The sequence below is a fragment of the Hylobates moloch genome, unplaced genomic scaffold (genome assembly GCF_009828535.3).
Source record: "Hylobates moloch isolate HMO894 unplaced genomic scaffold, HMol_V3 SCAFFOLD_13, whole genome shotgun sequence".
Classification (NCBI taxonomy): Eukaryota; Metazoa; Chordata; class Mammalia; order Primates; family Hylobatidae; genus Hylobates; species Hylobates moloch.
Window position 1 is genome coordinate 51,213,861 of NW_026652288.1, and position 19,288 is coordinate 51,233,148.

At 51.8% G+C, this 19,288-nt stretch overlaps 3 protein-coding genes across 17 annotated transcripts in view; 2 read left to right on the forward strand and 1 right to left on the reverse strand.

The window, feature by feature from the left end:
* The window catches only part of LOC116480991 (cyclic AMP-dependent transcription factor ATF-7), a 117,734-nt gene extending 106,666 nt beyond the window's left edge, over positions 1 to 11,068 (forward strand). For 7 of the 9 annotated variants that reach the window (XM_032173537.2, XM_032173540.2, XM_058426250.1 and 4 more), the window contains one exon: positions 938 to 6,572. In XM_032173537.2, coding sequence (XP_032029428.1) covers positions 938 to 1,155 — 218 coding nt within the window. In that variant the 3' untranslated portion in view covers positions 1,156 to 6,572. Of the gene's footprint in view, positions 1 to 937; positions 6,573 to 10,923 lie in introns of those variants that run through there. The other 2 variants (XR_009209260.1, XM_058426249.1) reach the window with 2 other exon arrangements.
* A 410-nt stretch (positions 11,069 to 11,478) lies between these two features.
* On the forward strand, positions 11,479 to 12,262 carry NPFF (neuropeptide FF-amide peptide precursor). Of its 2 annotated transcripts, XM_032173548.1 has the most exons (3): positions 11,479 to 11,580; positions 11,811 to 11,932; positions 12,057 to 12,262. In XM_032173548.1, the coding sequence occupies exons 1-3, from the start codon at positions 11,479 to 11,481 to the stop codon at positions 12,172 to 12,174; spliced, it is 342 nt and encodes a 113-aa protein (XP_032029439.1). In that variant the 3' UTR covers positions 12,175 to 12,262. The 2 variants fall into 2 exon arrangements, with proteins under 2 accessions (XP_032029439.1, XP_032029438.1); XM_032173547.2 differs by lacking the exon at positions 11,479 to 11,580 and having other exon boundaries at positions 11,683 to 11,932.
* Positions 12,263 to 12,521: 259 nt separating this feature from the next.
* TARBP2 (TARBP2 subunit of RISC loading complex) lies at positions 12,522 to 18,896 on the reverse strand. Of its 6 annotated transcripts, XM_058426142.1 has the most exons (10): positions 18,815 to 18,896; positions 17,940 to 18,083; positions 16,771 to 16,940; positions 15,828 to 15,930; positions 15,154 to 15,249; positions 14,491 to 14,563; positions 14,147 to 14,264; positions 13,700 to 13,827; positions 13,114 to 13,315; positions 12,522 to 12,962 (listed from the first exon to the last, which is right to left on the reverse strand). In XM_058426142.1, the coding sequence occupies exons 3-10, from the start codon at positions 16,928 to 16,930 to the stop codon at positions 12,805 to 12,807; spliced, it is 1,038 nt and encodes a 345-aa protein (XP_058282125.1). In that variant the 5' UTR covers positions 16,931 to 16,940; positions 17,940 to 18,083; positions 18,815 to 18,896; the 3' UTR covers positions 12,522 to 12,804. The 6 variants fall into 6 exon arrangements, with proteins under 6 accessions (XP_058282125.1, XP_058282126.1, XP_032029488.1 ...); XM_058426143.1 differs by lacking the exon at positions 18,815 to 18,896 and having other exon boundaries at positions 17,940 to 18,168; XM_032173597.2 differs by lacking the exons at positions 17,940 to 18,083; positions 18,815 to 18,896 and adding an exon at positions 17,484 to 17,690 and having other exon boundaries at positions 16,771 to 16,935.
* Between the last annotated feature and the right edge of the window lie 392 nt (positions 18,897 to 19,288).

Here is a 19,288-nt window from a genome sequence, read left to right on the forward strand (position 1 = left end):
CTGCCTCAGCCTCTCCGAGTAGCTGGGACTACAGGCGCCTGCCACCACGCCCGGCTAATTTTTTGTATTTTTAGTAGAGACGGGGTTTCACTGTGGTCTCGATCTCCTGACCTCGTGATCCGCCCGCCTTGGCCTCCCAAAGTGCTGGGATTACAAGCGTGAGCCACCGCGCCCGGCCAAGAGATCTATTTTAAATCACCTTTAAAGAAATGAAGGCCAGGCACAGTGGCTCATGCCTATAATCCCAGCACTTTGAGAGGCCAAGGCAGGAGGATCACTTGAGACCCTATCTCTTAAAAACAAGAAAGAATAGAAGTAATGAATAATAAGAAGAGTTGGTAATGAATATGCAAAGACCTAGAAACCAGACAGTATAGCCGGGCGCGGTGGCTCACGCCTGTAATCCCAGCACTTTGGGAGGCCGAGGCGGGCGGATCACGAGGTCAGGAGATCGAGACCATCCTGGCTAACACAGTGAAACCCCGTCTCTACTAAAAAAATACAAAAAATTAGCTGGGCGAGGTGGCGGGCGCCTGTAGTCCCAGCTACTCGGGAGGATGAGGCAGGAGAATGGCGTGAACCCCAGGGGGCAGAGCCTGCAGTGAGCCGAGATCATGCCATTGCACTCCAGCCTGGGTGACAGCGAGACTCTGTCTCAAAAAAAAAAAGAAACCAGACAGTGTAATTAACATGTTGGAGATTCATTTTATTGGGATAGATAGGTTAATTTTGGCCTAGTTCTTCCCTTCTTACAACTTCCCATTTCCTAGCCCATTTATGACTTAGAAGCCAGGATTCTGGGAAGTTTCCCCCAAAAAAGATGGGTTTCATTTCCCTTTTGGGCTCCTTTAGAATTATGGCGAAAGGTAGTCCTGCCTCTTTCCCCATTCTGTTTTCTAACCAATTGCTCTCTGCTCTTTGCCCTCCTTCCTGGCAGAAAGCCCCAAGGAAAGCTCAGAGCCAACGGGTTCTCCAGCCCCTGTGATTCAGCACAGCTCAGCAACAGCCCCTAGCAATGGCCTCAGTGTTCGCTCTGCAGCTGAAGCTGTGGCCACCTCGGTCCTCACTCAGATGGCCAGCCAAAGGACAGAACTGAGCATGCCGATACAATCGCATGTAATCATGACCCCACAGTCCCAGTCTGCGGGCAGATGATGCCTCCTCTGGTGGAGAGGTCCTCAGCCAGAGCTTGCCCGCCCAAGAGCCAAGAGAGATGTCATCTTATCCCCTCCCATCTGCCTTGGACATGGCAATATGGGTGGGGGGGAACTGTGTGTTGTGAGTAATGGACAGATATGGGGCTTTTTAGCCATACGGTCATGTACGTTTGACACCTGTGCTGGGGGCCTCCCAGCCCCAGAGCCTCATAGATCATCCCCCAGGATGGGGTTTCTGATGCACCCACAGCCAAAGGCCTTTCCAGATGGTCCGAACAATCACCCCTGCCCCATGCACGTGTATCTGTCTCTTTTAACACTAACCCGTGGCACTTCTAGGTTTGGGGTTTCTCAGTTCCCTCTCTTCCCACTAAGCCATGGCTGTTACCTTTTTGTTCCTTACCAGCATGCCACTTCCTGCCAGATAGAGGGAGGCTAGATTTGATGGCATATCACCCGCTGACCCAGCCCCAGCCACCCCATGGACTCAGGACTCTGTCTCCCATAGCTGCTTATTTACCCGTTTCCTTTTTCCTCTTCCTTAATTCTAGTTAAAACATTCACTTACGGAGAATGTAAGGTTACCTTTGATGTATGAAGTAGCAGTATTTTCCAGTTTTTCCATAAGCTTTATTCCTTCTCCCTACCTGCCACCAAAAAAAAAGCAAAAAGAAACCCTCAAGAGTTCTAATTCTTTTTCATCTATTTGCAGAGCTATTTGGGTACCTCATTTTGTCCCTTGACTTTATCTAGCGTAGTGGTGGGGTCTTTCCCACCACCCCACTAAGCCTTGGCAACCTCATTTTGTGGCCTTATTATTAAAAATTGCTTGGTAGTGAAAAGGGAAGGGCCCAGAATCTGACTGGCTGATTCTGTCTCCTCCCCTCCCTCCTTCTTTAGTTTTAATCATCAGGGCAGACAGGAACAAAGTATTTCAAAGCTTGTTCCATCAAGTTAGGGATTAATTGATTCCTTTATGTTTTATAAGAGTTTACCGGCCAAAGCATACATATTGTCATCTTTGGTCATTTTTCTGTTCCTGCTTCTCCCTCTTCATTCCCCTGTCAACATTACCGCCCCTGTCTCTCTTCTGTAACTACTTCAGACGCAGCCCACCTGGAGGCTGTCATGTAGGGGACCCTCGAGTTCCTTTGCTCTACCCCATCTCTCCCCCTCACACGTCTGTCTGCTTTTCTGAGCTAGAGTCTTCTGTTCACAAGTGCCCATCACCGTCTGGACTATCTTCTTTCTCTTTCACCAGATTCCTAGCTTAGCCACTAGGTCTTCCAGGTCCTCCAGAGTTTCTTCAACCCGTTTCTGCTCACTTCTTCTTACATGCAGTGCTCCAGGATCTTGAAGCGTCGTAAGATTGAAAGGAGGGAGGAAGGGGAGAGGGAAAGTGCAGAACTGGTCCCAGCAAAGGACCCCAGATTCTGGCCTGGGAAATTGGTGACTATTGCTCTCAACCATTCTTACTTTGAAGAGTTGGGTTGCAGAGGGAGCAATTCATCTCTCTTGTCCCTCTCTCTTCCACGTTAAGGCTTCTCATCTCCCCTTGGCTCTGAACTATGCAGTTTCTATCAGGACCATAGGAAGCAATTCAGAGCCAGAGGCCTGTGGATAGATAGGTCAGCTTTAATTGCCTTGCCGTATGAAACTCTTCCAGTTGTCCCAGAGCCACTTTCTGCCATCTGTGCAAGCCAAGAATGTCCTTCTCTCCATCTTTCCTACCTCCATCTTAAACATACATACAAAATAACTGCCAGCTTCCTTTCTTATTTTGTCTCCAAAATTGACTGTCACAGGGGAATGAGAAAATGTTCTAAGCTACAAGATTCCCATTTCCTTAAAGTGATATCCTGTCCTAGTGAACCAGTCAAGTAACAGGTTCTGCTGCATTTGTTTTAAATTTCCCCTCCTGCTTTTCAGAGCTGGTGCTGAACAGGCCACACCCCTAAAGACAAAGGAGAGAAAACATGGTTTTCTTATCCTCTACCACCAGGTACCCAACAGGAATAGGCCCTGAAGTGATTCAGACTAGCAAATGTTATGGCAGATGGTCAGGATGCAGGTTACCACATCCAGGGACTTCACTTTTGCCTTTAAAAATTCACAGCCATAACTTGTGCTCAGGACTTCCGCTTTAGCTGGCTGCTCCCTGGGATTTTCTCCCGCTTTAGAGTTTTGTTTCATTTTTTATTGTCTTGATTTCCCAGTAGCAGCCTTGCCCTAAAGCTTGACTGAGTTTATGGCTCCTAAGGAGCTTTCCTAAGACTCTTGACTATTTTTCTTCCCCCTTCAGTCAAGTGTTTTTACAGTTAAGAATTAATTTGTCACTGCATACATACCCTGCCAGTCTGTCCCTGTGTTGGGTGGCTAATTTATGTAGAGGGGCTTTTTTGTTTCTTAGCCCCCATGACTAATTATCTAGTCCTAACTTCATTTTTATCAGTGGGAAGATGTATGTGGGACCTCAGTGAGGAGCACTGCCAGAACCACAGTAACAAAATGGCACTGAAATAAGGAAGCAGCAGGTCAGAACCCCCTAGATAGTTCCTGAGTTGGTTCTCAGTCTCACTAAGGAGGCAGAATAATTGCTTACCCTGAAACTTCTCTGATAGTCAAAGGTAATTTCACTTACCTCGTTATTGCTAACAGCCATGTGGTCACTCTCCCCCAATCTTTGTCTTCCAGATCCATCTGGACCAGAACCAAACATCATGGAAGGTGTCACTTGGCCCTTCCTAAAGTCCATGGCCTTTCTAGAGGCCTAAGGGAGGACACTTTCAGAAAGGAGCTGAGTGTATGGTGGGTGTCCTGAATTCGTTCACGTGAATACAGGCCTCAGGCTTCCCACCCCACTCCAGTGTGAGTGCTCGATACACAAGCACTCTAGCTAGCTGCCATGTACCCAAGGCCACAGAGGAAGGGGACAGAACCAGGTCTTCTGGTCTGCTCACTTTCTGCCCCATTCCCTTAACAGAAAGCTTGCTTAGAGTTGAAAAGTCTAAGAAAGCCTCCCACAATACTAGAGAGGCCAAAAAAAAAAAAAAAAAAAAGGTCATGCCCCCTTTACTTACTCTTTTGCTGCTGGTTATGCACCTCAAATCTGACTTCCTTAGCCTTTACCTCCCTCCTTGGCCCTAAGCATTAGACCATGTACTCTAAGTAGTGGTTAAAGAGGGACTGAGCAAACTGAACCTCCTCTCGCTCACTTCTCTATCCCTGTTCTGTTGGTTTTGGCTTCTTTCTTGATTCACTGCCCTCTAGCACCACCCATCCTGATAGATGGAGTGCTTAACCCCAACCGTGCCCTATATACAGCCTGAACCACCAAACAGACACCAAAAAAATTCTTCCTGTGGTTTCTGGGGCTCCCCTACTCCACACTGAGAGGCTCCTTAAAGGTGCTAGCCCCTGATACAGCTGTCCCCGCCAGTTTTCTCCTTTTTTCATAACTTCCTTCCCATCCCCAAATCATTAATTTTTCATTAATATTGTACATTGTATACACAGGAAGGAAATATGTTATTTTTTTAAATTTCATAACCAGTCTGTTTAGATTCCAGTCTTCCTAGCTATATCACATATGCCTTGTTGATATGCTCTTTGTGCTTTCTTTAGACTTAATGTTTGACGGGGGTGGGGGTGTCTGGAAGAACAGGAAAGGTGGGGATCCTCAGGCAGATTAAAGGACTCCCTCCACCCCACTACAGCCTCCCATAACTCTAGTCATCCCTCTCATAGTACAGGACTGATTTCTCTGTGTCTGTTTGTACACACAAATGTGCATACACACATAAATTCCCCCATCCCATACCAAGGTGGTTACCCAGCAGGAATGAGCATAGGTGGCTGCTGGCCACCGTTACCACCCTCTGTACCAGTTGAGTTGTCTCTCTTTGGGGTAAAGTCCTACCCCAGAATGAGAAAAGGCTGGGGAGAGTAGGGCAGGTTAAAGGAGCTCATGTCTTTTGTAGATGTAGGTTTGTATCATAGCTACTAGGGTTTATTTTTTTAATGGGGGGCTAACAGCACAGAGTTATCTCACCAGCAGTAGCTACTGGTGAGTGGTGTTTTAGCTGTAAGAAGTGGCTATGAGCAATAGTTTCACTGACTTTACCTTAGGGCAGTGGTTCCCAGAATGTGGTCCAGGACCAGCAGCATCAGTGCCACAATAATCTGGGAACTTGTTAGAAATACACATTCTCAGGCCCCATCCCAGACCTACTGAATCACAGACTCTGGGGGCAGGATTTAAAAGCACTCCAAGTGATTCTAATGCACACTAAAGGTTGAGAACCATTTCTTTTTTTTTTTTTTTTTTTTGAGACGGAGTCTTGCTCTGTCGCCCAGGCTGGAGTGCGGTGGTGCAATCTCGGCTCACTGCAAGCTCCGCCTCCCGGGTTCATGCCATTCTCCTGCCTCAGCCTCTCCGAGTAGCTGGGACTACAGGTGCCCGCCACCACGCCCGGCTAATTTTTTGTATTTTTAGTAGAGATGGGGTTTCACCGTGGTCTCGATCTCCTGACCTCGTGATCCGCCCGCCTTGGCCTCCCAAAGTGCTGGGATTACAAGCGTGAGCCACCACGCCCGGCCGAGAACCATTTATTAGGGATAAGCTGGGAAATTCTTACAGGTGTGGAGTATATTTCAAATACATCTTTTGCCTTTGCACTAACATTCTTCCATTTCTTTCAGTCTCTTCCTCAATTCCCATTAAAGTAATCCCCATCATATCACTGATCTCAAAAACTAGATTTGTCTTCTTCCTAGTCGTATCCCTAAAACCATGCATTGGTCTGGACAGGAGTTGTCCCATATTCCCTTGCAGACTGGTCACTCCATGTTCTCTGTTACAGTAAGGACCAGCCAGAGCTTCAGCTGTCCCGTTCCTCCCCCTACAACACACACACCTTTCAGGCAGGGAGGAGATGAGCTTCCAGCCCCAAGAGTGGAGGCTGCCACGTCCTAACATAGTATCTATTGAAAAGGAAGCAGTGTGTATCTATGATTATATCTCTGTTCATCTATATATTTTTGACATGTAGCAACACCTCTCCGTCTTATCAAGGAACTCAACTTGGTCTGGGTCTCCCCAGTGCCCAGTGGTGGCCTTTGACAGGTAGGAGGATGCAGTGCTGCAGGCTATTTTGTTTTTTGTTACAAAACTCTTTTACCTTTTCCCCTCCACCTGATTCAGCATGATCCCTGTGAGCTGGTTCTCACAATCTCCTGGGACTGGGCTGAGGCAGGGGCTTTGCTCTATTCTCCCTAACCATACCGTCTTCCTTTACCCCTTGCCACTTAGCAGTTATCCCCCCAGCCATGCCTTCCCCCTCCCTCCCTTGCCCTGGCATATATTGTGCCTTATTTATGCTGCAAATATAACATTAAACTATCAAGTGAACCACTGTTACGTCTGATGCTTCACTCCTCTATCCACAGCCCCCATTGTCCACTTTTCTGGGAGGTCACTGGCCTTTCGCGTCTGTCATCTTCCTCACTCCCCCATTTCTTAGGACAGAAGGAACAGGGATTTTTGTCTCTAGTTTTTATACATGAGAGATACAGCCTAGAGAAAGTGGATGATTTCTATAAATTACAAAGTATGACAAAAGGCCCAGAGCAGAGCTCCTGTGGACTGCCTTGGAGATAAGGGCCTTTGGCATCCTGGCAGCAAGCACTCACAGGAAACTTAGTATGTGCTTTATGTGGATGGCGGGTGGGAGAGTTGCTGATGGCAAATGGTCTTTTATTTTTCAGTGTTTTGTTGCCAATGCCCACCCAACCATTAAAAAAAAGTGGCCGTGGTGACCAGGGAGCACACACACAGACAAAGACAGAAAGTATAGCTTTCTATGGTAAGGAGGAGGCTGGTCTGGAAATGAGGGGTAGAGTTTATTTAGAAGCAGGTAAGAAAACCGGGCATGGTGGCTCATGCCTGTAATCCCAGCACTTTGGGAGGCTGAGGCGGGTTGATCACCTGAGGTCAGGAGTTTGAGACCAGCCTGGCCAACATGGAGAAACCCCATCTCTACTAAAAATACAAAAATTAGCCCGGTGTTGGTGGCGGGCACCTGTAATCCCAGCTACTCAGGAGGCTGAAGCAGGAGAATCACTTGAACTTGGGAGGCAGAGGTTGCAGTAAGCTAAGATCGCACCATTGCACTCCAGCCTAGGCAACAAGAGTGAAACTCCGTCTCAAAAAAAAAAAAACAAAAAAAAGAAGCAGGTAAGAGTTCACAAGAAAAACAGGTAATGCTCAGAGACTGTGGGTATCAGGAGGAGGTGTAGGGAAATCACAGATAATTTATTGCATCTGTATATTCCTTTATAATTAACATCACAAATGAGAACAATGAACCAGGCTGAAGAATTTGACAAAAGAGATAGCAGGTGTCTCTGGAGTTTCCCAGTAGGAGAGAAATGATTTAAGAAGCTGTCTGTGACTGGTGTTTGGTAGACACGTGACACAAATAGCCTGTGCCTCCTGAGGAGAGCAGGAAAGGCAGTGGTGGTCTTCACTGTGTTGTGGCCAGGAGCACATGGGGGTCCAGAGAAGGATAAGAAAGGAAATTGCTGAAAGCCAAATACCAAAGCCCAGATTATGAGGTTTTGGAGGTTCCCACCACTGAAACTGCACTCTGAAAACTAGGCAGTTTATCAAATTAGAGGAATCAACCCATTCCAACTTCAAAGGAGACCAGTTACCTCCATCCTGGACACAGGAAGCCAGCTAAACCAGCCTCTTTCTGAACGCAGCTCAGCCCAGAGCCACTTGTAATTGATGTTTAGAGAAATACTAGAAGCAGCAGGATGGTAAACATGGAATGGCTGCCCTATGCTACATGGAATGGTAGATTGCTTTACTGTTCACCTAGTGATAACAGGAATAGTCGTTTCATTTTATTGATGATGAATTGAGGTTTAGCCAAGTCACACAGTAAAGTGCAAGAGCTAGGATTACAACTGAGTTCTGTCTGGCCCAGAACCAGCTCTGCAGTGTCCCATCCACCCTCACACCACTGCTCCTCTGGACCTCTGTCACATAGGAGCAGACAAGGATCATGCTGGGATGCAGCAGCTACTGCCCACAGAAGAGCCATCTCCCCGTGGCCTTGATACTCCCTTTTAAGAAGTGGTAAACTGGCCAGGTGCAGTGGCTCATGCCTGTAATCCCAAAACTTTGGGAGTTCCAGGCAGGCGGATCACCTGAGGTCGGGAGTTCAAGACCAGCCTGACCAACATGGAGAAACCCCATCTCTACTAAAAATACAAAACTAGCCAGGCGTGGTGGTGCATGCCTGTAATCCCAGCTACTCGGGAGCTTGAGGCAGGAGAATCACTTGAACCCAGGAGGCTGATGTTGCGGTGAGCTGAGATCAAGCCATTGCACTCCAGCCTGGGCAACAAGAGCAAAACTCCGTCTCAAAAAAAAAAAGGTAAAACTACAAGATACCATGATGATGCATGTCAGGTTCTATGCTTGGGACCAACCATGAGACAAAGCTTACAAAAAGGTTTACCCTGGCTTAGTCTGCATTAACAGAAATACGGTATCTGGAGCATCCAGATCCAAACCTGCTCTAATCTACATATCTAAAGGATAAGTTGGTTCCAAGATGCCTTGCCTTAAAGAGTGAGGTGCTTCCCCTCGAGCAAAAAAGACTATGGAGTGGGTCAGGTGCGGTGGCTCGCCTGTAATCCCAACACTTTGGGAGGCCAAGGCGGGTGGATTGCTTGAGGTCAGGAGTTCAAGACCAGCCTGGCCAACATGGTAAAACCCCATCTCTACTAAAAATACAAAAATTAGCCGGGCATAGTGGTGTGTGCCTGTAATCCCAGCTACTTGGGAGGCTGAGGCAGGAGAATCGCCTGAACCCGGGAGGCAGAGAGAGGTTGCGGTGAGCCGAGATCGCACCACTGCACTCCAGCCTGGGTGACAGAGCCAGACTCCATCTTTTTTTTTTTTTTTTTTTTTTGAGACGGAGTCTCGCTCTGTCGCCCAGGCTGGAGTGCAGTGGCGCAATTTCGGCTCACTGCAAGCTCCACCTCCCGGGTTCACGCCATTCTCCTGCCTCAGCCTCTCTGAGTAGCTGGGACTACAGGCGCCCGCCACCACGCCCGGCTAATTTTTTGTATTTTTAGTAGAGACGGGGTTTCACCGTGGTCTCGATCTCCTGACCTCGTGGTCCGCCCGCCTCGGCCTCCCAAAGTGCTGGGATTACAAGCGTGAGCCACCGCGCCCGGCAGACTCCATCTTAAAAAAAAAAAAAAAAAGGCTGGGGTGTAAGAATGAACTCTGTCTTCAAAAATATGAAGAGCTTTTACACGTGAAAGAGATGAGATGTTCTGTTGAGACTTAATGGAGCAAACTAAGACCCCGAGTAGAAGTCACAGGAAGACCAAAGCCCCCTCGGCACAAGGATAAATATTTCCGAAGACTATCTGAAGAGATGGTAAGTTCCCCGACTGGGGCACATGAGGCAATCACAGCTAACGTTTTGAGGATACCTGTTCTATGCCAGCTGTTTTATTGAATGGATTACAAAAAGTGTGTTAAGTAATGCACACCCCAGGAAGGAGTTCCTTGTAAAATGGGCCCATGTTTTAGGTGAGGAAACTGAAGCTCAGTGCGGGAGACAGCTTGCTCAAGCAGAGGCCAACGCCTTTACGTCATGGCTCTTCCTCAGCACAAGCTAGAGACCCACACTGGTGGGGATGCTCTGAAAGGGACTTGAGGATTAGAAGGAACCTGCACCATATGGCTTTGAAGGCCTCTCCCTGAGGATTAGTGATTCTGATTTTTCTTAAGACAGGATTCTAGGCTACCCTAGTATGTGAGAGCCAGAGCCAGGCAGAGGCTGTGGTGACCAGAGTCCGGGGCAGAATGATAGTCCAGCCCCATAGTAGCCTACTCCTGTCCTTCTGGGACTCCCTGGAGTCTGGACCCTAGCACCTCCACTCAGCCTCACCCTCCTCACTTCCTCTGCAGAGGTCTATTCTAGGAAAAGGAAATGGCCGGAGCTGGCAGTGAGGGGCTGTGACCACAGGGTGGCAGCAGTGTTTCAGCTGTGGAGGGTGACTATAGGAAGGGCGATGAGGCAGGTCGGAAGCAGTGCTCTCTAGTGAAGATGGGGGTCTGTCTGCAAAGATTTGAAGCCACACTCATTCAGTGGGCTCCAAAATCCTGCAGCCTCCCTCTATATCTTAATAATTTTTTTTTTTTGAGACAGAGTTTCTTTTTGCCAAGGCTGGAGTATAGTAGTGCCATCTCGGCTCACTGCAACCTCTGCCTCCCGGGTTCAAGCAATTCTCCTGCCTCAGCCTCCCTAGTAGATGATGGGATTACAGGCGCCTGCCACCATGCCCAGCTAATTTTTGTATTTTTAGTAGACACGGGGTTTCACCATGTTGGCCAGGCTGGTCTTGAACTCCTGCCCTCAGGTGATCCACCCGCCTCGGTCTCCCAAAGTGCTGGGGTTACAGGTGTGAGGCACTGCACGCGGCCAAAAAAAAATGTTTAAAAAAAAAAAAAAAGATACAGGCTGGGCATGGTGGTTCACACCTGTAGTCCCAGCTACTTGGGAGGCTGAGGCAGGAGAATCGCTTGAACCCGGGAGCCAGAGGTTGCAGTGAGCCGAGATCGCACCACTGCACTCCAACCTGGGCAAAAAGAGTGAAACTCCGTCTCAAAAAGAAAAAAAAAAAAGTTAAATTCTCTCCATCATCATGAAGTTGAACATATTTTTTCTATCCACAGGCAAATCTGAGTAGCCTCCAAGAGGCACACAAGCGGAGGATGGGCTGTGTTGCCCTGACTGCCAGCCCCAGGCGCGAAGGACCAGGCCTGATCATCCTGACAGACTCTGACCCTGGCTCTTCCCACTCCTCTTCCACTCCAGGACATCCTACTTAACCCCTCTTGACATGAGTTTCTTGTGCTTTAGTCTACAGGTTAGGAAAGCGGGGAAGTGATAAACTGAAGCTCTCCAACCTGTTGAGGGATTAGGGGTTTGTGTAAGGCTCCCCAGGGCCTGGCTCTGACAAAGCGTCCGCAACTAATGATGCTTCTTGAGCTCTGGAGACAGGATTTATGCATCTAATAAAGTCTGTAACTCCAGGCTTAGGGGCTGGGGGCAGGAGGCTGAAAGCATGAAGTCCTGGGGGCGCCATGGGAGGAGATCCCAGGCGGCTCCTAATGAGCCCTGCATTTCCATTTGCCTGCTCTAGATTCCCCTAAGGCTACTGCGAGGCTGGGGGTGGGGGAACAGCAGGTATAAGAGGCTGGGGTGGCTGCAGGAGGGTGGATGGCAGCATGGATTCTAGGCAGGCTGTTACACTGCTGGTGCTGCTGCTGTTAATAGACCGGGGCTGTGCTGAAGGGCCAGGAGGCCAGCAGGAAGACCAGTTCTCCGCGGTGAGTGTGTGTCCCATCCCCATATCACCATTGCCTCTACCTGGGTTGAGACTTGTGCTCTAGGTTCTGATACTTTCTCTGGCTGCCAAGGTTGTCATTAGGTCCTTACATCTGAGGAAATGGTTCCGCAGCCTCCTACCCCTTGCCCCTGGAAGCCAGTCCCTTCCCCTTGTGACTTACGTGTCCAGGGTATTTGCCCATCTTCCTTCTCTGAGACCTCCTTGGCACAGGAGGAAGACAGCGAACCCCTCCCACCACAGGATGCCCAGACCTCTGGGTCACTGTTGCACTACCTGCTCCAGGCAATGGAGAGACCTGGCTGGAGCCAAGGCTTCCTGTTTCAGCCCCAGAGGTGAGTCTGAAAGGGACACAAGTGTGGCAGCGGCTGGGGGTGGAAAGGGCAGGAGGCAGAGAAAGAGAAGGAAGGGGGCTAGAGAAGGGAGACTGTGGGGACCTGAGGACAAATCTTTCCTAAGGTTTGGCAGAAATACCCGGGGATCCTGGAGCAATGAACGGCTGAGTCCCCGAGCTGGGGAGGGGCTGAATTCCCAGTTCTGGAGCCTGGCTGCCCCTCAACGCTTTGGGAAGAAGTGACATGTCATCCCTTGATATGTCTGCATGCAAGATCCACACCCAAAAGTGTCAGTGTTTGCCCCCCAAATAAAATTGTCTGGCTTCTGAATCCATGTGTGTCTGTGTGAGACTTTACAGGGCTGGGTGGAAGCCCAAGGGCAAGAACCACCACCCTTCCCCTCCACCAAACCCAGCCCTCCAGCAAGGCAGCTGCCAACATTCCCCGAGGCCACTGCACCCAGCCTCCTCCCACCAGAAAGGAAAACAGGAGAATGGCTGGACAGGAAGGAGCTCAGGGAAGGCATACAAAAGTAATGTGGTGACCTCCTCTGCTATCCACACTGCTCAGGGAAACAGAAGAGAAGGGCTTAAAAATCCACAAAGCAGCATATTTATTCCAGGCTCCAGTAGACAGCCCCCTGATTTCATTCCCATTCATCATCACCAATAAAATGAGGACAGATCCTGGGCTGGCTGAGGCTCTGTGGTCCTTGGCTCCTTGCCCTGTGCCTTCTCAGCTTCAAGGCAGGCAGTCTGTGTCAGAGGTAGAGATGGCACCCACAGAGGGTACCAGAGCTGCGCAGATACATGAGCCCAGAGGCAGAAAGAGCAGGGAGCAAAGGGTGCATATCCATGAGTCCAGCTGGGGCTTCACTTGCTGCCTGCCATGATCTTGAGGTACTGCAGGGCACGGCGGGCAGCCTCACCACGGGCTGCCTCCCTGGTGGTTGCAGAGCCATGACACACAGTGGCCGGCTGGGTGGACAGTTCCACCAGGCACTGGCAGAGTCCACTCAGGCTCAGCTCCTCTGGAGAGCAAGAGAGAGGAGGGAGGCAATGTTGGGGGAGGTAGCCCTGGGGAGGCAGCCCTGGGGAGGGGTGCGTTCACGTTATCATCACCCCCTTCTTGCTCCGGGCCAGCCCCCACCATCCCCCAGCTCGCTCCCCAGCTAGCCATACCAATATCCAGGTAGCTGACGTGAAAGGCCTGCTCCTCAGAGAGCTCACTGAGGACACGGCAGCAGGCAGGGCCCAGGGCACCCAGGGAGCCCAGGGAGCAACTGCGGAGGGACAGGATCTTCTCTCCTACTGAATTTCGCAGAGAATCCCAGGTGCAACCTGGGCCCCGGTTTCGAAGACCATCCAGGCGAGAGCCCACACCCTGTCAAGATGGGAACAGTGAGAAAGATGAAGCGAGAGACTGGGACCCAGGCATTGAGACATTCAACGTCAAAGGAGAACAAAGCACAAAGAATACTTCCTCCAGCTTGCCTCCCCCGAGTCAATCCCTGGGTGGCCCCTTCTAACTACCAGGCCCTGGGCCAGATGGCCAGGCATCCCTCCTCATCCCAGTAACAGAGCTACAGAGTGGGCCTACAGTCAAGGCTGAGTCGGCCCCAGGAACCCTGGGTCTGGTAGGAAAACTGTGGCAGAAGCAGACCTAGGGCCCAGAGAGGCTCACTGCTGAGTCACAGACCCAAGTCCCTGGAGCCCTGCCCTGGCATGGAGGATGGGCCACGGCGCCCGGCCCACATGAGCCACTCACAATGGAGAAGTGGTCGTCATCAGGCTCCACCTCATTGCCATCCCGGGCATCCAGAGGCACCGTGTGCACTCGAAGCAGCATTTTGGCCGCCGCATTCCGCTTTGCCAATTTTTTGGAAGTGCCACTCCCTGCATGTGGAGAGAGGGCTGCTGGGTTTTGATTCCCCACAGACCCAGTGCTTCCACCCAGGTCATACTTGGATTGAGGGTCCCCCCAGAATGTCAACTGGAAAGGGGAACTCAAGACCTGCCCATGCACCTGAAAACCTGATCAGCCAGAGAGAAGGGGACAAATAGGGTGCCAAGAAGCTAAAAGGAAGGGGCTGAGCCAGGGACTGTGAAGCTAAGAGAGCAAGGGGTGTAGCAGAGTGAGGCCAGGAGCTGCTTTGGGGCTGGGGCCAGAGTGCTGCGGGAGAGGAGTTGTGAGAACCCCTTCCTGCCCAGTTACCAATCTCAATGAAACGCTCCACTCGACAGGTCATGGTGAATTCTTTGCGGTGGGCTGGCCCGGACTCCTGGGTCACTGTGTACTCCGGCAACCGCCAGCCTTTCTGCACCACCAGCTCCTTGCAAGGGAGACACAGGGTGCATGAGGCTGAGTGAAAAAAGGCTTCTCACACCCACGCTGGTCCCCACGCAGGAGCCTCAGACTCTATGTGAGAGGAAGGAGAGGGGGGTTGAAAGGGCCTCAGTACAAGGAACCGCCCCTACCCCCAAACACACATAACCTTCCCTCATGGCCCCTGGCTCAAGGGAAGACAGGCATGCATGGGAAATGAGGATGGGACACACCTGCAGAGCACCAACGGGGTTGCACTCAGACTGCTGAGGGGAGACAGGGGGCTGCAGTTCCATGGGGGGGCTCCTGAAGGAAAAAGGGCACACGGCCAAAGTTGAGGTGAAGGGTTCCATCTGAGCCTGCCCATGAGCTCCAAACCTAACCACTACTTTAGATTCCCGACTACCATCTCCCGATTCCCACCTGGCAGGCAGCTGTCTGTCCACACGTCTAGCCTGCTCCCTCCTGCTCTAGCCGGCTTCCTTCCCACTCCCACTCAAGGGAGGCCTTCTCCAGGCCCCAGCCCATTTCCATTCTGGAACACTTGGGTATCATCTAAGCCAGGACAGTGGGAGAAGAGCTGTATTTCCAGTCCCAGAAGTGCCTGATGGGCCTCAAACACAGAACTGACGTGGTCAACCCAGAAGAAAATGGGGCCTGCAAGACCCTTAAACATGGTCGAACATCATCCATAAGGCTATCTGAAAATCACAAATGACCTCTTGTCCCAAGAGCTTACCAGCTGCTGTGATTTCTTCAAGTTCTGGTTCCCAACTATTCCATTCTGTTTATTCTCAGACTTCCTCATGCCTGACCAGCTTGGTTCTAAGGACTGAGGGACCAAAAACCAGAACCCCTTCCTCCACCCACCTCAGGCAGTCAGGGGACACAGATACCTGGTTAGGACAACAGATGGAACTGGGGTAGCAGCTGCTGCAGCAGTAAAAACCGGAATGTCCTCAGGCAGTGAAGAGTCTAGGGGAGAAAAAGAACTTCCCGAGGGGAAGGGGGCCTTTGATTCACACCCATGTATAGGGGGAAGAGCGGGGTGGGGGACCCACATCCTCCTGACCTCCCGATCCCCTAAGAGAACTTCCAAATTGAGCCAAAGAATCAGGGAGGCTCAACCAACAGCTTCCTCCTCAGATCCTTTGCTGCCAAACACCGGCAAAAAGACTGAGAAAAGAGAGTCTCAGAGAAGAGGGTATCTTTGTACCCAAGAACCAGAGGAGCAACAAACTCCAACCTGTGCGTGAAGGAAGGACATCTTGCTAGAGGAGGTATGTTGGGGAGTAATTCCCTTTAGCCTCAGCCTCTACCCCTCTCCCTCCCTAACCCAGGCCCCAACCTACTGCCACAACCCCTCTATGGGGCTAACCAACCCCTCCACCCCAAGAATTCTTCATAGCAGCAGAAGCCCTGGAAAACTCTGTTCAGGTCCAGAGGGACTCTCAGGAAGAGGCCAGGTCAGGATGGCTAAGTGTCACCCGGCCAGGCCTGGGGGCAGAGGGGGCGGTGCAGGGCCTGGGTTCCTTGAAGGGCTTCTGGGATGCCTCGGTTCCTCCCTCACCTGCTGTCCTCCAGGGCCGGCTCCAGCATGCTCCCCCCTTTGAGGTGTTTGAGGGCCACCTCAGCTGCCTTGTGCTTGGCTGCCTTCTTGCTGGGGCCCTGACCTGAGAGAGGGGGCATGGGCAATACTGGAGGTCACTGGAAGGACGGGAGAGAAATCAGCATCCCACAGCCTCTCTCCTCATAGCCAGAGGGAATCAATCAAGCCCCTTCTGACCAACCTCCCCCTGCTGAAGACTGGAAGTGTTTCACTAATTGCTGGAAGGAAGAGCCCTTATCTTTCCATTAGCTTCCAGAATTAAGCCATGCCAAGCAGGACTTCTGAGCTCAAACGCCTTGGGTGGACTTCTGAGCTCAAATGCTTTAATTTCCTTTGCAAAGCACTTTCTTTTCCCTCAATAAATACAGAGAGCTGGAATAAGAGAGGGTAGGCTCTGGAGTAAAAGCCCCACTCTGCCACATACTAGGCATGTGACCATGCACCACCCATTTACTATCTCAAACACTCAGTTTCCTCATATTCAACATGGGCGGGCGGGGGGAGGAGTTGGGGGGGAATACTACCACCTACAATCACTGGTTAGACTGAGGTTTAAAATTAAATGGGAATTTGGTTAAGCACCGGGAACAGAGCCCAGCACGCCAGGCACTCACTCCCCCAAATACTCCACTGGGATTTCAGTTATCTTCTCTTACTTTTCCTCTAGGGTGATGGGGATCTGCCAGATCACTGTGGCAGTCCTGCTCGCTGCTCTAACTCTCCCACGTCCTACCCACCTTCTTACAGCCCTGTTCTCCCAATTCAGTCAGTAGCTTTTCCCCTGAAATCTCTCCTTCCCTCACTGGCCTTGGAGAAAAGGACTGTGAAGAGAGAGACTCCAAGAAACAAAGCCATGGGGACCTGCAAATGCACACCCCAGCCAGGCTGCCCAAGCCTTCCTCACCAGTGCAGCTGGTGTCGCCAACGGTGACCCGGAAGGTGAAATTAGGCTGGTGGGCTTGGCCCTCGGCTTTGAGAAGGTCGTACACAGGCGTCTTCCCTATTCTGGTCCCATACTCCTGCAGAAGGCTGATCGGGGTCTTGCCTGGGTTGGCGGCCAGCATTTGCTCTATACTGGGGGAAGGGGCACAGACCCACATCACACCTCCCCTCTCTGCACCCACCTGGCCAAACACTTCCATACCAGACCTAGGCACATTATGGGGGACATAGGGTCCAAGGAACCCCAGGCAGTCTAGCATCCATTGGCTGGGTTCCAAGTGGAGGTGCAGGCTGGAAAAGTAGGGCCCACTACCCCAAAGCAAGGGGGGGAGAATGCATTGCTCCTGCCTCAGTTAAGGTGGGCGCGATCCTGTGCCCCAATGCAGGTTGAAAGTGCACACAGTGCAAGCCAGGAACCCAGTACCCACCAAATGCACTGAATGTGGGGGCATAAAGCCCAGTGTTCCAGTGCAGTCTGGGAACCGGGCCAACCCCAAACTATTTAGAGCTGGAGGCAGCAGCCACTGCCCCGGTGCACGCCGGGAACCACTGCCCACTGCCCCAGTGCTTGCCGGGAACAACCCTCAGGCCAGGTGCATGCTGGGGCCGCGCCGCTACTCCCTCCGCACGGCCCCACGCTTTTGGCCCTGAAGGAATCGGTACGAGACGGCTCACCTAGGCAGCCCGCAGCCCGTGGTAGTGCCGGAGCCTTGCTCCTCTTCACTCATTCCCTCCTCCGTCCCCGCGGGCGCCACCGTGACTGCAGCCTCCACGCGCCCCAGTACACAGCCGACGAGCTAGGGCCGGGGCCAAGCCCGGAGTCGCGGCCGGTAGGGCCCGCCGCGGGGCACGCTGGGATATGGAGTCCCCCGCCCACCCTACTTCATGAGCCTCCATCTGGAGGGGAGCTATCCGCCCCACAACCCTCTGCGTGGCTCGCCCGGGCAGGCTGCACCGCCTTCTGGGAGGAGCGGGCCCTCCGCCGTCGCTTCTCGAGAAGGCCGTATTTTTTTGTTTGTAATACCGTCCCGCCTCCTTCCTTCCGCGCCCCCTCTCTCCCGGGCCGTGAGGCTGCGGACATGCGTACTAGCGGAGGGGAAGCCGCTGGGTAGGGAGGCGGTAAGGACTCACTTGGGCACGGAGCCTTTTGGATCGCGAGAAAACTACAGAACCCAAGAGCCCGCGCGCCATCTTTGTCGCAGCTGGAGAGGCAGGGTCAAGCACGCAAGAGAAGCTTCATGGCGTCATTGGTTACTCCCATTGCGTTTACTTCCCCTAGGCGCATTGAAATTGGTTACTTCGACTAAAGGGGCGGAGACAAGGAAAAGTCAGCCCCCCCGACCCCGCCTCCTTGATGAAGGAAGGTTGTGATTGGTCCGGAGAGGCTGCCGTCGGATCCTGGCTCTGCGGTCTGGGAGGGTGGGCCTTACCTAGACGCCAGAGGGGACCGATCTCTGTTTCCGCAGGGCTCTGGAGCTGGTGCAGGTTTAAGTCCGTCTCAGACAGTCCCCTCAACCCACAGCCTAAGCCCCTGGCCCTTGGGCCTCCGTGACACAGAACTTGCTTCCTTTTCCTAGGTCGTCCTTCACCTCCCTTCAGGTTTTGCTCCTTTTGTGAAACCTTTTTAGAACCGCTCTAGTGAACCTCTCTTTAATTGGCCAGGCAACCTCTGGGGCCTGATAATCAGGCTGTAGTGTGGGACGACAGGATTAGAAGGACTAGGCACCTGGTGGTCTTGTTCCCTCTGCCATGAGTCTTGGGTCTCTCAGCTGAAGAGAGCAAAAGTGAATTTTGGCCGCCTAAGACTAATCAACTGATCTGGGTGTTGAGCAGACGCGCATTGTTTAGTCCTAGAGCCCCATTGCCTCCTCCCCCAAAGTTGCACAACCACTGGGCTGAGGGAAATCTTGTGACCTTGGAGAGAGAAAGGGAGATACCACATTTAAAAAAAAAAAAAAAGGTTCTAATGAGTGTTCTGAGAAGGGGTCAAGAAAGACATGTCTTACTCCGAGCCGGGGTTGGAGGTCCAGAGGAATCTTGAAATGATAATGAGGGGTCATCCAGGAACACTGGAGGAGGATGGGGCCTAGAGCCGAGTGAATTCCAAGTGGGTGAAATTGGAGTGAGCGGTGACAATCAAGGGAAGGAGAGCTGGCAAGATCGGTATGATAGGGGGAGCAATGCCAGAGCGCTAGGGATCCCAACTGAGGGGCTGCTCTTTCCGATGCAGAAAGGAGTCTATAAGAAGAGTCATAGGGGGTTCCTGTGGAATCAGCCTAAGGCCTGAGGTGGGACCTCCATAGGACACCGCCAGCAGGGAGGCGCGGGGCCCAGGCGGGCCAGGTACGAGCCTGGAGCGCGCCGGATGGCAGCAGCGGGCTCCTTTAAGAGGCCGGCGGCTCCATCGCAGCATCCCCCGTTCAGGGCGTGTCCGTCCCGGGGGGCCAGGGGCGGGGGCCCTGGAAGGAGCGGGAGTTCAA

Bases quoted from the DNA above. Each gene is read 5' to 3' on its own strand.
- TARBP2 (XM_032173595.3), bottom strand. From the start codon at position 17,536: ATGAGTGAAGAGGAGCAAGGCTCCGGCACTACCACGGGCTGCGGGCTG. The intron at 15,931-16,770 runs GTGAGGAAGGCT...CCCCTCTCTCAG, and splicing joins TGGCGACACCAGCTGCACTG to GTCAGGGCCCCAGCAAGAAG. The intron at 12,963-13,113 runs GTATGGCTAGCT...CTTGCTCTCCAG, and splicing joins CGTCAGCTACCTGGATATTG to AGGAGCTGAGCCTGAGTGGA.
- NPFF (XM_032173547.2), top strand. From the start codon at position 11,700: ATGGTTCCGCAGCCTCCTACCCCTTGCCCCTGGAAGCCAGTCCCTTCC. The intron at 11,933-12,056 runs GTGAGTCTGAAA...ATCTTTCCTAAG, and splicing joins TTCCTGTTTCAGCCCCAGAG to GTTTGGCAGAAATACCCGGG.